The sequence below is a fragment of the Monodelphis domestica genome, chromosome X (genome assembly GCF_027887165.1).
Source record: "Monodelphis domestica isolate mMonDom1 chromosome X, mMonDom1.pri, whole genome shotgun sequence".
Lineage (NCBI taxonomy): Eukaryota > Metazoa > Chordata > Mammalia > Didelphimorphia > Didelphidae > Monodelphis > Monodelphis domestica.
Window position 1 is genome coordinate 53,725,468 of NC_077235.1, and position 13,914 is coordinate 53,739,381.

General features: G+C 45.2%; 1 protein-coding gene across 3 annotated transcripts in view; it reads right to left on the bottom strand.

The window, feature by feature from the left end:
• OCRL (OCRL inositol polyphosphate-5-phosphatase) overlaps window positions 1–10,079 on the bottom strand; it is a 57,391-nt gene extending 47,312 nt beyond the window's left edge. For all 3 annotated transcript variants that reach the window (XM_016426667.2, XM_016426668.2, XM_007507157.3), the window contains exons 1-3: window positions 9,790–10,079; window positions 9,444–9,523; window positions 2,795–2,874 (exon numbers count right to left, since the gene is read on the bottom strand). In XM_016426667.2, coding sequence (XP_016282153.1) covers window positions 2,795–2,874; window positions 9,444–9,523; window positions 9,790–9,825 — 196 coding nt within the window. In that variant the 5' untranslated portion in view covers window positions 9,826–10,079. The remainder of the gene's footprint in view (window positions 1–2,794; window positions 2,875–9,443; window positions 9,524–9,789) is intronic.
• Window positions 10,080–13,914: the final 3,835 nt, after the last annotated feature.

Genomic DNA, 13,914 nt, shown 5'->3' on the forward strand with positions numbered 1-13,914 from the left:
GCCTTGGTCTTTGCCTGGTGATTACTGGCCCTCGACCCCTCCCTTTTCTCTCTTTGCCTCCCGATTTCCTACCTCACTTTGAAAGCCAATTGCAGTGCCCCCTCTTCTTCCCCAAAGAAGCCCTTCCTGCACCTCCTCAGTGATGTCCTTTCCCTCCAGACACACAATCTTCTGCCTCATATAAGCTTTCGTTTCTCACTTCTCATGTGTATTTTATTGTGCATTATGCATAGGCATGGTAGGCCTTCTTTTCCATTCATTCAGTTCCCTGGGCTGATGCCTCATCTCCCTGGATAAAAGGTGAGGTTTGGGTGGGCAGAGACCTTGCCCCATTTAAGCTCTCTCTCCCTTGGTCAAGCAGAGGGGCTGGAATAATGTTTTTTTTAACTGAATTGTGACCAAAAGCCGGTGAGGTGGCTGGAGGGTGCTACTGGGAATGTCCAGCCTCAGACAGAGTAGTCTAAAGACAATCCTGAATTTGGGTCCATGCCCTAAGACAATAAAATCACCCCCCCCCATCCCAAGGCATGAATACAAACATTAAAGAACTGAGCTCTGGGCACACTTAAGCTTTTAAGCAATGCTCAAAAGTAGAACTTGTATAAATAATATATGGATTAGCAAGTAAATAGGCTCTGGAAAAAGTAAAGTTCATTAAAGAAGTTTCTGGTGTCCCCGAAGGCTTGGGGTTCTTAAGCTTTTTGTTTGTTATGGACCCATTTGGCAGTCTGGAGAAGCCTATGAACACCTCAAAATAATGCATTTCTCAAAATACTTCAGAATGGAAGGAAATGCTAAATTTCTCTCCGAGGTTAGTGAAAGTAAAACTATCGTTTTTTCCCCTTCCAAACACAGATTCCCTGAAATCTAGCCACAGAAAGCCCCAAAGGGCCGTGATCCCCACGTTAAGAAGCCCTGCCCTACACTGATAATAGTTTGGAAAGCCAAGAAGAAATGCAGAAATATCGTGATTTTTCAAAACTTTGCACTTCATTTCTTCTCACTGAAATGTGTGATGTGAAGAACTGGGGGGTGGGAAGGGGTGACCTTTGAGGCTGGAGGAGAAACACAGGGCTTGCTGGAAGCAGATCTAGTCCTGGAGCTCTCTGGATTTCTCCCCTGGTCAAATAGTGTGAGGGGCTATGGGAAAGAACAAGGACATACCCCACTTGGCATAGCAAGGCATGAAGGGGTCTGGCTTAAAACACCAGCTGGACAGCCAAGTAGGTCTGATTTCTTCAGTGCTGTGCTGAGGGCAGTACTCTGTGGAAGCTAACCCAGTCCAGCCAGGGTGCTCTTAAAAGATTCCCAGAGACAATGACCAATACACTAAGTTCCTTCCTGTCTGCTAACTCAGGTGGGCCCAAAGGAGACACTGTAAAAACCTCCTCAACTGCCCAGCTGCCTGGCTCGGTTCAAACTGAGGCTGCAGAATGGGCACATGCTACAAAACAAAATAATGGCTAGGTCCATTCTCGAACCCTAGCTAGGAATTCTAAGGAACAGAGGCCCCAACACTTTCCCCCTGGAATGGACTTACCCCGGGATTCATCAGTATTAAGTTTTAGCAAAACTGCAAGGTGTTTTAGCAGGGCTGGCATTCCTCCTCCCTGCCCCCAAAGAGCTGGAATGTCACGTGATGGGAAGAATGGCAAGCTAGATCAAATGCTGACACTCTCAGGCAGGGGCCAAATCAATGGCTTGTGTCAATGAGTACAGCAGGTTCAGTTTTCTGGGGGTCCAATTTACATGCGGGTTAATCAGTATTCACTGCGATTCAACATTTATTTGAGGCCTGCAATGTGCTAGGCACCATGCTGCATGATGAGGCAGATGGAATCTTTAGATAAGGAATGAGAAACAAGGTGAGCCAAAGTTGATAGAGCTCAGATAGCATGGGGGGCTCACACAATGGGGCAGTGTGGATTGACTGAAGTGGAGAGTGTGTAGAGGAGAGAGTAACATGAGCTAAGGCTAGAAAATAGGGCCATGCTAGGGCCTTGAATGCCAAACCTAAGAGTCTGAGCTTCACATGTTGGGCATTGAAGATTTTTGCACATGGGAGTAGCATGACCAGATCTGGGCTTAAGCGAGATTAGTTTAGCTATGCTGTGAAGGACAGTTTAGAGGGGGGTCTGGAAAAATTGATTAGAAGGGGGCACAGCATATAGAGTGCTAGCCTTGGTCGAGAGGACCTTCATTCAAATCTGGACTCAGATTCTTCCTAGCTGCATGACTCCGGGCAAGTCACTTAACCTCCATTGCCCAGGCCTTACTGCTATTTTGCTTATAAATCAAAACTCAGTATTGAGTCTAAGACAGACGATAAGGGTTAAAACATGTAAACTGCCCGAGACCAGCAGGTGGGTAACAAGGTCTCCTACGACTATGTTGGCCGTGGGAATACAGAGGAAGGGATAAATGGGAGGGATGCTACAGAAGTAAAAATGGCAGGTTACACATGAAAGATGTGCTGTGAAGGGACACCGATGTCCCATGGGAAGGGACAGTTTTAAGTGGGAAGCTCTGGTCTCTGGCCACAGACAGTACACCTTCTTAAGCCTAGACAATGAGGCAATAAGAAAGGGTCCCAGAGTGAGTTAAGGGAAGATGATGTTCAATCCACTTAAAACCTCCCCTGGCCAAATAATTCTAAGCATACATCCTGCTAATGGTGAGTGGGCCTTTTTATCCTGATCCATTTGCGGGCCACTCACTGTATGTGATGCCAGATAAGACAATAATGCCCAAAGAGAGAAAATTATACAAGTGGCTAGGTAATCAAAGTGCATACCTTGTATACATTTAAAGTGGCTATTAATAGGAATGACATCTTGTGTGGGCATCTCCTTTTCATAATACTGGATTATTAACCTAGGAAACAGAAGATGGATCTAAGAGCAGCAAACAAGCAATGCAAAATGTTAAAAGTACCAAGTAATAGTCCCCTCTTCTGTGATGCTTTATGGGGAGATAAAGTCCTTCAGATACATGACCTCCCTTGAGCCTTGTCCCCCCGGAAGGAGCTAACATACTATCATTAATGTATTATCATTGTTATAAATGGGAAACTGAAGCTGAGAGAGATGACAAAACAACTCTTATCAAAGTGAAAAGCTGGGTCCCTTTAGGCCCAGATCTTCTGACTTTAAATCGAGCACTCTTTCTGGTACACCGTACCACCTCTCCAACATTAGGTTTGAATTTAGAATTTACATTCATCACATCATGGCCACAATTAGGATCTTCTGGTTTTTTTAAAATTTAGATTTCCTGCATGTGGTTGGTTCACTGTGACCTGGCAGCACTGATAGCTAGGGATGGCCCCAAGGGGTCACTTTTGACAATCCACAGCATCATGGATGACATAAAGAACACTGCTGCAGGTCCTCACCCTATAAATGTCTATGAGCTAAGCCACATGCCAAGTTTTCCAAATATATAAACCAAACAAGCAAATTCCTATCTTTCACTTCCCAAGGCTAAAAGTTAGTATAAGTCAAGTTTTATACTTCTGTACCCTACAGAATATTGGCTCAAACACTATTCTTTCATAATGTTAGAGCATTTGAACCAGTGGACGAGGATGTTCAATCTCCTAAAACCTCTCCTGGTCAAATCATTCCAAGAACACATCCTGCTAATGGTGGATAACAAAAGGACAACATAGGAGCACAGCATTGTTTGGCCAGTGCTTCCAAGATGCAAATTATACTATTTTCCCCCCATGGGACCGGATGTCCCTGGAATGAATTGTTTAACATGAGGATCTTAGGTGGAGTATACTCATGTGTCCACATAAATGTTTGGTCTGAGTCTAGGGCCCTAGAATTAAATAAAAGAACTATAAACTATATATCAGATACAAAAACTTATGAAGCAGATGGCCTGTAATCAAGGCATCACCTAGTAATATTGTCACTTGACCTATTGATCAGCAGTTTGAGTCATCCTTCAAGGACTTTCTAAAATTGTTCATTTCTCCTCATTTAAACGTGAAATTGTTTTCCAGAGTTAACTTTCCATTTTGTCTTCTTATGGTTTTCCCCTTTAGGTTTTTTGTTTTGCTTTAAACATCTGTTAGACTTTACAATACTCAAGAGGGAGGGAAATTGCCTAACCAGATTTGTGGGAAGAATTCTCATTTTGCCTTCGTTTTCCTGATTTGGCTCCCCTAATAAGGGGATGCTCTTGCGTAAGACTAAATGTAAAGGTCTTAGAAAGAAGTAGAGAAGAGATGGATACCAGAAAGTGGCAAAAAGTTAAGGGTGGGGAGGAACTCTGTTGGTTTATGTTGACTTTACTCAAATAAGACACTTCAGAGGTGAAAGAATGTCAGCTCAGAAGCTTGCTAGGAAGCTACAGAAACACATCAATGGGGCTGTAATCTTTAAGGCCATCATTAAACAATATAATCATCCTGAGGTAAAGAGTAAAGCCCAGGAAACAGGGAGGCAAGAAGCAATCTAGTCCTAATCCTCTTAAAGAAGAAAGTCAAAACTGAAAAACATATAAGAATGTGTCACAAGGAAGTAATAACTGTGAACAGTGGAACCAAGCAAGAGGCTCTAGAACAGGTTGAAACACACCAAATTTTACCTGCCTGAGAAGGATCAATGGAAAGCCAGCCTTGTTCCTGGCAGCAGATAAGCTAAGAGGTCTGATCCCAACCTAGATTGGCAGTCCTCCTAAGAGATGGGATTTCATCAATGAGGGTGCTTCTCCAATTCTCAATGATCACAACTTCCAGCCCTTTGAAGAATGGTCTTCAAGCCCTGGGATGGCTACAAAAAAGATTCATCCCCTCCCTCTCAGCTAGCTTTTAGATGACTACTCTCTTTCGGGATTGTGCTCAAAGCCTTGGCCTCTGGAGAGGTAGGGCTTTCCATAGGGAAATTTTTAGAAACACTTTCCTTATCTGAAGAGACTGAGGAAGTGTATAATGATGAGATAAACAGCTTCCCAATGTCCTGGATAGGACAACGAACCTCAACTGTAATCAGTGAAAAATAACAGACACCTTGAGAATTGATAGCATGTTAAGAAAAGCTCCTGAGCTAAAGGGCATTTATTCTTTTAATGACAAGAACAACCATAAGCCATGTGGTTCTTATGGTATCCAGAAAGAAGGGATTGGGCAAGTAAAGATCAGATTTCTATCCCGTACTGTCCGTGACTGGCAGATGTAAATATCTGGTCACCAAAATGTTTTCAGAAATGAAATTAGAAGTGTTCACCATGGATGAAAGGAAACATCTTTCAAGACCCTCTAGTTCCTCTAGCTCTGACCACATGGTTACCTTACACAAACTTGGTTTTACTCATTCAGTTTCTGAGTAAGTGGAAGAATCAATTAGAAATCATTCTAAAATATAGAATCATAATATTATAACAGTATTGTTAATGACATATCTTATTATTAATTAATGATAGTATACCTATAGATATTATACTATCATTAATTAATAATACCCATTTTATTAATAATCTATTACACACATGGATAGTTTACCATTATCATTTATAATAATGTAGAAACAGATATTTTGAATGAAGAATATGGTTATATTTGAATGTTATAATAAGCAAATATAAGAATGTGTAAATATAATTATTAAAGCAAGAAGAATGACGTGTGAGATAGTGTAGTAGAGTGGGAAGAACCAGAAGAGATGAGTCTGAGCCCTTATTCATGTACTTACTAGTTAGGCCACCTAGGACGAGTCACTAAAGTCCTGGGCTTTGAGTTTTTTACTCTAAAAAATGGGGGGGGGCAGAGATAGTCCTGTCCTCCCTATCCCAAATGAGATACCGTGTACACTTATATAGAGAACTTCCCAACTATCAAATACTGTAAACCGATATTTAAGCAATGTACTTGCTACAGATGGCCAGCTGCCATTGTTCTAAGGAGAGTCAGCTAAAGAATCTTTTCTATTTCTTTTTAAAATGAAAAACCCTTACCTTCCCTCTTAGAATCAATACTGAGAATGGTTTCAAAGCAGAAAAGAGGTAAGGGCTTGGAAATGGGGGTTAAATGATTTATCCAGGGTCACCCAGCTAGGATGTGTCTGAGATCACATTTGAACCCAGGACTTCCTTTCTCTAGACCTGACTGAATCCACTGAGCCCGCCGCCACCCCCCCCAACCTTTTCTATGTCAATCATAGAGGACATAGTAAAAGCCTGAGTAAAAGTGCCTTGGTTTTATTGATGATGATAATCATGGAATAACTTTCTAATGCAAATGGATCTCCTGTGATTTTGGCTTGGGTGAATCGGTTCATTCAGACTCTGGGTACTCTCAGGGCAGCTAAAGAGGAAATCTAAGCCTAAACCATGCTAATCCCAAGACAACACACTACTCTGATAAGGAGATATAGCCTGAACTCGCTTGGAGTCAGAGCAAAAGGAGCTAAAACAGTCTTGAAAGATGTCTGAACCTGCTGAAAGACAGGCTGGAGAATGACACAGGAAGGTGGACTAAGCTCAGAGATCCTTCGAGATGCCCCAGAGCACAAGTACCTACTGAGGCACAGCCCTGGGTCAACCCAGGCCAGGTTAGAAGAACAGCTGTAGTCCTGGATGAGGTCACTTAGATGGCCAGGCAGGTGAGACATGATCTCAACGCTAAGGGGACTGGAAGGCGACTTGAGGAGTGCATGAGCAGAGAGTAGAGGATTAAGGAGATGACAGCAGCACAACCTAGCTGAGAGACAGGCAGCTCAGAGCCAATGCGATGTTTAGCAGTCACCATGGAGACCTCCTAAGGTTCTGCCTTGGGGAACAGTTAGGGCCCTTGGCATAGGTAATGCTGATGACTGCGGTCACTATTTTGAGTCTAGATAAGGTAGCAATGGGGATGAAGCTGGCAGCCAAAGCCAGAGCTCACCAGGTCAGCCTTCTGATCAGTCATCAGGATTTATCAAGCACCCACTCTGGGCAAAGCTAGTAAGAGTATTTTGCCCCCGAGTCACTTAGGCAGAGTTATTTATGAGTCCTCTCTTAGTGGGGGAAAACCCCTGGCTTCCTGGGAACACAAGAGACCTGAGCCTGGCTCCCAGCTCTATTACTTCCACTGGCTGTGTGACCTCAGGGCCAACACTGAAAATAGCAGTAATGTTGAAGGCACTGACTTGCTATCAAAGGTCTGGATTTAAAGGAGTTTCCAAGTTTCACATCAATGGTTGCCCAGATTTAAGGACTGAAAAACCTGCTCTCTCTCTTAAAGCAAACATTTGGGCACTTCGAAGCTTTCCCTAAACATCTTCCCATCTATTATCTCATTTTATGCACATCATACACCAAAGCCAAGGAAGGTGGAGCGGTATTAGCATTCTTATTGCCCTGACATGGGAACTGAGAGTCAAGTTTATTAGTAAAAGGAATAGGAAATCTGTATCAGGAGGACTGGGGTTTGAATTCTATTTTGGCCACTTACCACAGTGACCTTGGTTAAGTCACTTACTCTCTCTGAGTGCCTCTGTTTTCTCACCTGTATAATGGGTATAACGATTCTTGCACTATTTATCCCACAGAGCTATTCTGAACAATGCTTATAACCCTTAAAGGGCAATACAAAGTCAGATGTTGTTATTTTTTATTATTATAAAGTGAGATTAGAGCTTCCTCTCTGAGCCTGTTTTCTTATCGGTAACATCAATAAACCTCCAAGCACTATAGGAATATCAGATGTTATCCTTATGTGACTTGTCCCTTCCTAAGACTCAATTAGTCTTCTTGTAAAATGGGGTTACTTAAACCTACTCACAAGGGTGTGAGAGAAGCAAATTTTTTAAATCCTTATTTTCTGTCTTAGGAACACTCTAAGACACAAGAGTGGCAAGGGCTAGGCAAATGGGGCTAAGTGACTTGCCCAGGCCACATTTGAACACAGGTCCTCCCAACCTGGGGCTCTATCCACTGCTGCCACCTAGTTAGCTACCCTGAGGGAAGCACTTTGGAAAAATCATGAGGCAATATAAAAACGTGGATCAACTTGGGAGCTTGGAGCTGGCCCAAAGTTAAGTTGGAAAGACTTGGGTCCAAAGTTCTTTCCATGGCAGAGTAGTTGCATGACCCTGAACAAATCACTTAGGGGTCAGTAACTCCAAGTAACTTTCTCAGGATTTAGGCTTCAGACCATGGCTGATTCCCAATGTAAAAGGAAAGTTCTTTAGGAAATAACAAGTCCTGGGAGAAGCTAGGCAGCTCAGTGGATTGAGATCCAGGCCTAGAGATGAGAGGTCCTGGATTCCAATCTGACCTCAGATACTTCCTAGGCTGTGTGACCCTGGATAAATCACTTAACTCTCATTGCCTTGCCTTTATGGCTCTTCTGCCTTGGAACCAATACACAGTATTGATTCCAAGATAAGGGTTTAAAAAATAAATCCACAAATCCATACAAAAGAGAAAGGGGGGAGATAAAAGAGCAATTTGTTGTTACTGTTACTAATACTAAGTGACTCAAGGCCAAATGTCCAGTGTGGCAGGGCAAAAACCTAATTATACTTTTGACCTTGGTTTTCTGCTTGTTACATGAAAGAAATGGACATTTCTAGGTTCCCTTTTATCTCTAACGCTGTCCTTATGTGACCTTTGGTGGCTGGTCTCTCCTGCCACTGATTAATCAGTCTCCTGATCTGGAAAATGGGGGGGGGGATAGACTAATTTAGATGCTATTGAAGGTCTCTTCCAGTTTGAGACCTAGGCAGCTAGGTAGCTAAGTAGATTATACTGCCCAAAGTTCAATGCTTGGAATCCCATCCCAAAACACTTACTAGCTGTGTGACCTTAGGCAAGTCACTTGTTTGCCTCAGTTCCCATGTCTGTCAAATAGAGATAATAATAGCGCTTTCCAACAAGGCTGTTGTGAACCTTAATTGGGATAATATTATAATCATTATTGTCATTATTCTTATTACCATTTATGGTTCCTTCCCCTTTCCTGGGCCTGCCTTATTCCTTCAGCAGAATGAGTATGGCAGCAAGGTGTAACTGTACAAAGCTCTGGCCCGGGGCCAGGAAAACCTGGATTCTGATCTAGTCCCACTTTGTGATCCCATTGGGCCAGTCTTTAAATGTCTCTAGGCCTCAGTTTCCTCGTGTAAAACGACTTCGTAGGGCTCAAAGACCTTAGAGGTCCCTCCCAGCTCTAAAATCCTCATTCCTATGAGCTCGAGGGTATGGAGGGGGTACCCCCATGGGCTGGTAAAGGAGCCTTCCAAAATGTTTCCCTGGAGCTTCTCCCTCCTCCTCCTCCCCTTCCCTCCCCACGCCCCGCCCCGCCCCAACCCTCCTCGCTGGGAAGGCACAACTCTTCACCCTGGGCCCGGGCGAGCCCCGGCAGACTGGCCGACGAGCACACCCACGGCCTGAGAGGGGTGCCCTGGGCCCGGGGGTTACCGTCCCCACCCAGACCTATCGCCAACACTACTCACTCAGACTGTACGCCCCTTCGGACCAGGGTCAGGCGGCAGGCCTCGCGCTCGGCGGCCTTCAGCTCCCAGCCCTCGATTGTATGAAGGGGGGGCAGTTAAGGGACTTCCAATCTCAAAGCCGAGGCAGGCCCCTACCCCGTCCGAACTCCCCACCCCACCCCACCCCCGGTGTGCCGGCCGCCCTAGGCGCCGTGCCCTTTCCCCCTGCCTCCCCCGCCCGACCGGCCCGGACCGCCCTCCAGCACGATAGCTATGGCGATTGGGACCCGAACCCTTAGCCGCCTCCGCCTCCTCCTCCTCCTCCTCCCCCTCCCCTGCCCCTCCTCGCCCTTCCCAAGGCGGATACTGTGAAGATCGGCGTCCTGGGCGAGGGCCGATCCATCCCGGCGGCTGGGCGGCAGGTCGCCGAGGCTGGCGAGCAGCGGTCACACGGGGTAAACCCGACGGCCCAATCGCCGGCCCTCTCCTTCCCACCTCAGCCGGTCTTATGGGCCCTCAGACGGTCTGCCTACTTGTCGCCTGTCGGGAGAATAGCCCAACGCCTTCCCAGAGAGCTCCCGCGTTCCGTCTGTGAGAGAGCGCCGCCGCCGCCACCAACGGTCTGGGAGCCAGAACGAGTGCACCAAGTGAGCACCCGCGGGAGCGAGCGCCGCCGTTAGCGCGGCGCTCCGCCCTCCGCCAACGGCGCCCCCGCGTGTCCCAGCGCCGCCACTGCAGAGCCCTCCCTCGCGAGCCTCCTGCTGGCTGGGAAGCCAGCCAGCCAGCCGGCCATCTGCTGAGATCACAGGCTTTCAATGAATTGACAATGGTCGTCCTAGCCTACATCATCCTCTCCAACCCGGTGCCTTTCTAGGCTAGCCGCAGTCACGGAAGTATGGACAGACCACTTAGCCTTCCTGTCCTATCCCTGCTACTTCATAGTTGGCCAGTGACTGAGGGGACACTAGTGCCACTCATTCATCAGTGGGTGCCCTAGTAAGTCAGCTTGTTTAAAAAGGGCCCATCTGGGAGCAGCTAGGAAGCTCTGTGGCTGGAGAGCCAGGCCTGGAGACAGGAGGTCCTGGGTTCAAATGGGGCCTCAGATACCTCATAGTTATGTGACCCTGGGCAAGTCTCTTGACCCCCATTGCCTAGCCCTTACTGCTCTTCTGCCTTGGAACCAATACACAGTGAGACAGAAGATAAGGGACTAAAATAAGCAAACTTTTAAAAATAGAAAAATAATTTGAAAGGACCCATCTACATTGAGAAATGAGGTTCCTCCACAAGATATGCCAATGCAATTCATGACTCCTCCAGGTACCTGGATCCACCCGCGTTATCCCCCCCCCCCCAAAGTGTCAGGCAGTATTATGTTAAAAACCTCTCTGAGTCCCAGCTTACTGGTGAGTAAAAGGAGACTTAGATCAAATGATCCCGTGGACCCTAGAGGCAAGAATGCTGCCTCCCAAGACCTGGGTTGAAATTCTGCCTGCTTTTCTTTTATTGAAGCCTTGAGTGTATGACCATGGGGTGGGGAATTAGAAGAGCCCCTTTCATTCCAAATCCAGGACCCCCAAGACCTGCTCATTTCCACTCTCCACATCGGGCTGCTCTTTGAGTGTAAAATTTCAAGATGACCCTGGGCCTTTTTCAAAGCAGCCACACTTCCTGCATCCTTTGTCCTTCTACCAACTTCTTCTCTGCCCTGTGGCGCCCTATAACCAGCCATTTTGGCATTTCCCAAGGGAACCAGGCTCTACCAGGGGTCCCCAAACTACGGCCTGCGGACCACATGCAGCCCCCTGAGGCCATTTATCCGGCCCCCACCACACTTCCGGAAGGGGCACCTCTTTCATTGGTGGTCAGTGAGAGGAGCCCTGTATGTGGCCCTGGCGTCGCTCATGTACAATATTACTTCTGGTGACACAATCCTTTGAGTGGCACCTTGTTCTGACAGTAACTGAATGAGAAGGAGGCACGGAGCAAAGGATTATGTGGCTGCACAATGGTGAGCTGTGATCTGGGGGAGGGGATTCCGCACTGTATATACTGCTGCCTGGCATAGTGGTGGTGGTGATGGACCTGTGCAAGGTGTGACAGGCCCATCAGCCAGCGCTGCAGCCTCCGCTATCCCAGACAGCGTATACAGATTTGTTCATAGTTTTTGTTAGAGTCTGCCCTCCAGCAGTCTGAGGGACAGTGAACTGGGCCCCTGTGTAAAAAGTTTGGGGACCCCTGCTTTCTAAGCTGTCCCTCCCCCCACCCACAAGACCCTACTCCAGAAGAGAGCTTGAGGGCTTCAGAGACCCACACTGGGCACTGGCTGGGTAGAGGGCAGCGGACCTGCTGGCCTCAGAAGGGGGCATGAGACATCAGGTCTGTTCTGACCCTCACGGAGTCATTCTGGTCACCTCATTTTGAAGCTCCCACACTGGATGTGCTGCCAAAAGGGAAAAGCTAACAACTTGCCCAGTCCTGGGATACCATCATCCTCTTCCTCAGTGCTAACTCCCACAACACTTAGACGCCTCAGACTTGGATTTACTATATCTTTATTGTATTATGTAGTTAGCTCTGGAGTACACTCCCCACCACCTCCCAATGCCATTTCATTTTTACAACCTGTTCCCCCTTTTCTAATCACCACAGGGGCTTGGCAAGCCCACCTGGAAAATCCGGGAGACTCATTAACATTTTCTTTTTTCTTTTATTTCTTTCTCTCTTTCTTTTTTCTTTTCTTTCTCTCTTTTTTCTTTTTTCTTTTCTTTTTTCTCTTTTCTTTCTTTTCCTTCTCTTTCTTTCCTTTTTCTTCTTTTCTTTCTTTTTTCTTTTGTTTCTTTCTTTTTCTCTTATCTTTTCTTTCATCTTTTCTTTCTTATCTCTCCTTTTCTTTCTTCCTTTCTTTCTTCACTTATTTCTTTCTCTTTCTTTCTTCTTCCTTTTCTCTCTTCTCTCTCTCTCTCGTACTCTTTCTATTTTTATTTCTCTCTTTGTTTCATTTTTCTTTTTATTCTTCTTGCTTCTTTTTTGCTTTCTCTATCCCAGCTTTCCCTCCCTCCATCCTTCCTTTTTTTCTCACTCCCTTCCATCCTTTCCCACTTCCTCCCTAACTTTCATTCCTCCTTCCTTATTTCTTTCCTACATTCTTCCTTCCTTCCTTCTCTCTCTTCATTACATTTCTCCCTCCTTCCTTCTGTCACTCCTTCCTTGATTCCTTCCTTCAATTTTTTCTTCTCCATTATTGCTTCCATTCTTTCCCCCTTCAATCCTTTCATCATTCCTCCCTTCCTTTCTTTCCTCCTTCTTTCCCTTCTTCCTTTATTCCTTCCTTCATTGCTTTTCGACATCTATCATTCCTTCCATTCCTTTCTCCTTTCATCCTTCTATTATTCTTTCCTTTTTCCTTCCTCCCTTCTTCCTTCCTTGCTTCCTTCCTTCTCTCTTTCTGTTATATTTCTCCCTCCTTCCTTGAATCCTTCCTTCATTTCTTTTCTTTTCTGCTCCCATCTTTCCTTCCATTCTTTTCTCCTTCAATTCTTCCATCACTCCTTCCTTGATTCCTTCCTTCATTTCATTTTTCTTCTTCCATCACTTCTTCCATTCTTTTCTCCTTCGATCTTTCCATAATTCCTCCCTTCCTTTCTTCCTTCCATCATTCTAGTTTTCCTTCCTTTTCTCCTTCCTTTATTCCTTCATTCCTTTCTTTTCTACTTCCATCATTCCTTTCATTCTTTTATCCTTCTATAATTCCTTCCTTCCTTCCTTTCTTCCTTCCATCATTTCATTTCTCCTTCCTTCCTTTTATCCTTCTATCATTCCTTTCATTCTTTTATCCTTCTATCATTCCTTCCTTTTTTCTTTCCTTCTTCCTCCCTCCTCTTGTTCCATTTCTTTTTCCTTCCTTCCTTCCTACCCTCCGTCCTTTATTCCTATTTTCTTTTCTTTTCTTTTCTTTTTTGCTCCTGTGATTCCTTCCATTCTTTTCTCCTTCCATCCTTCTATATTCCTCCCTTCAGTTCTTTCCTTTTTTCATCCTTCCTTCCTTCCTTCCTTCCTTCCTTCCTTCCTTCCTTCCTTCCTTCCTTCCTTCCTTCCTTCCTTCCTTCCTTTTCTCCTTCCATAATTCCCTCCTCTTTTCTCCTCTCATCCTTCCATCCTCTCTCCTTCCCTTCCATCCTCCTTTCTTTCCTTCTTTTTTCTTTCTTTCTTTCTTTTGTCTTATCTTTTTTTCCTTCCTTCCATCCCTTCTTCTTTTATTCCTTCCTTAATTTCTTTTCTTTTCTACTTCCATCATTCTTTTCATTCTCTTATCCTTCCATCCTTCTATCATTCCTTCCTTCCTTTTTTCTTTCCTTCCTCCTCCCCCTTCTTGTTCCATTTCTTCTTCCTTCATCTTTCCCTCCTTCCTTTATTCTTTCCTTCATTTCTTTTGTTTTTTTGCTTCTCTAATTCCTTCCATTCTTTTCTCCCTCCCTTTCTTTTTTCTTTC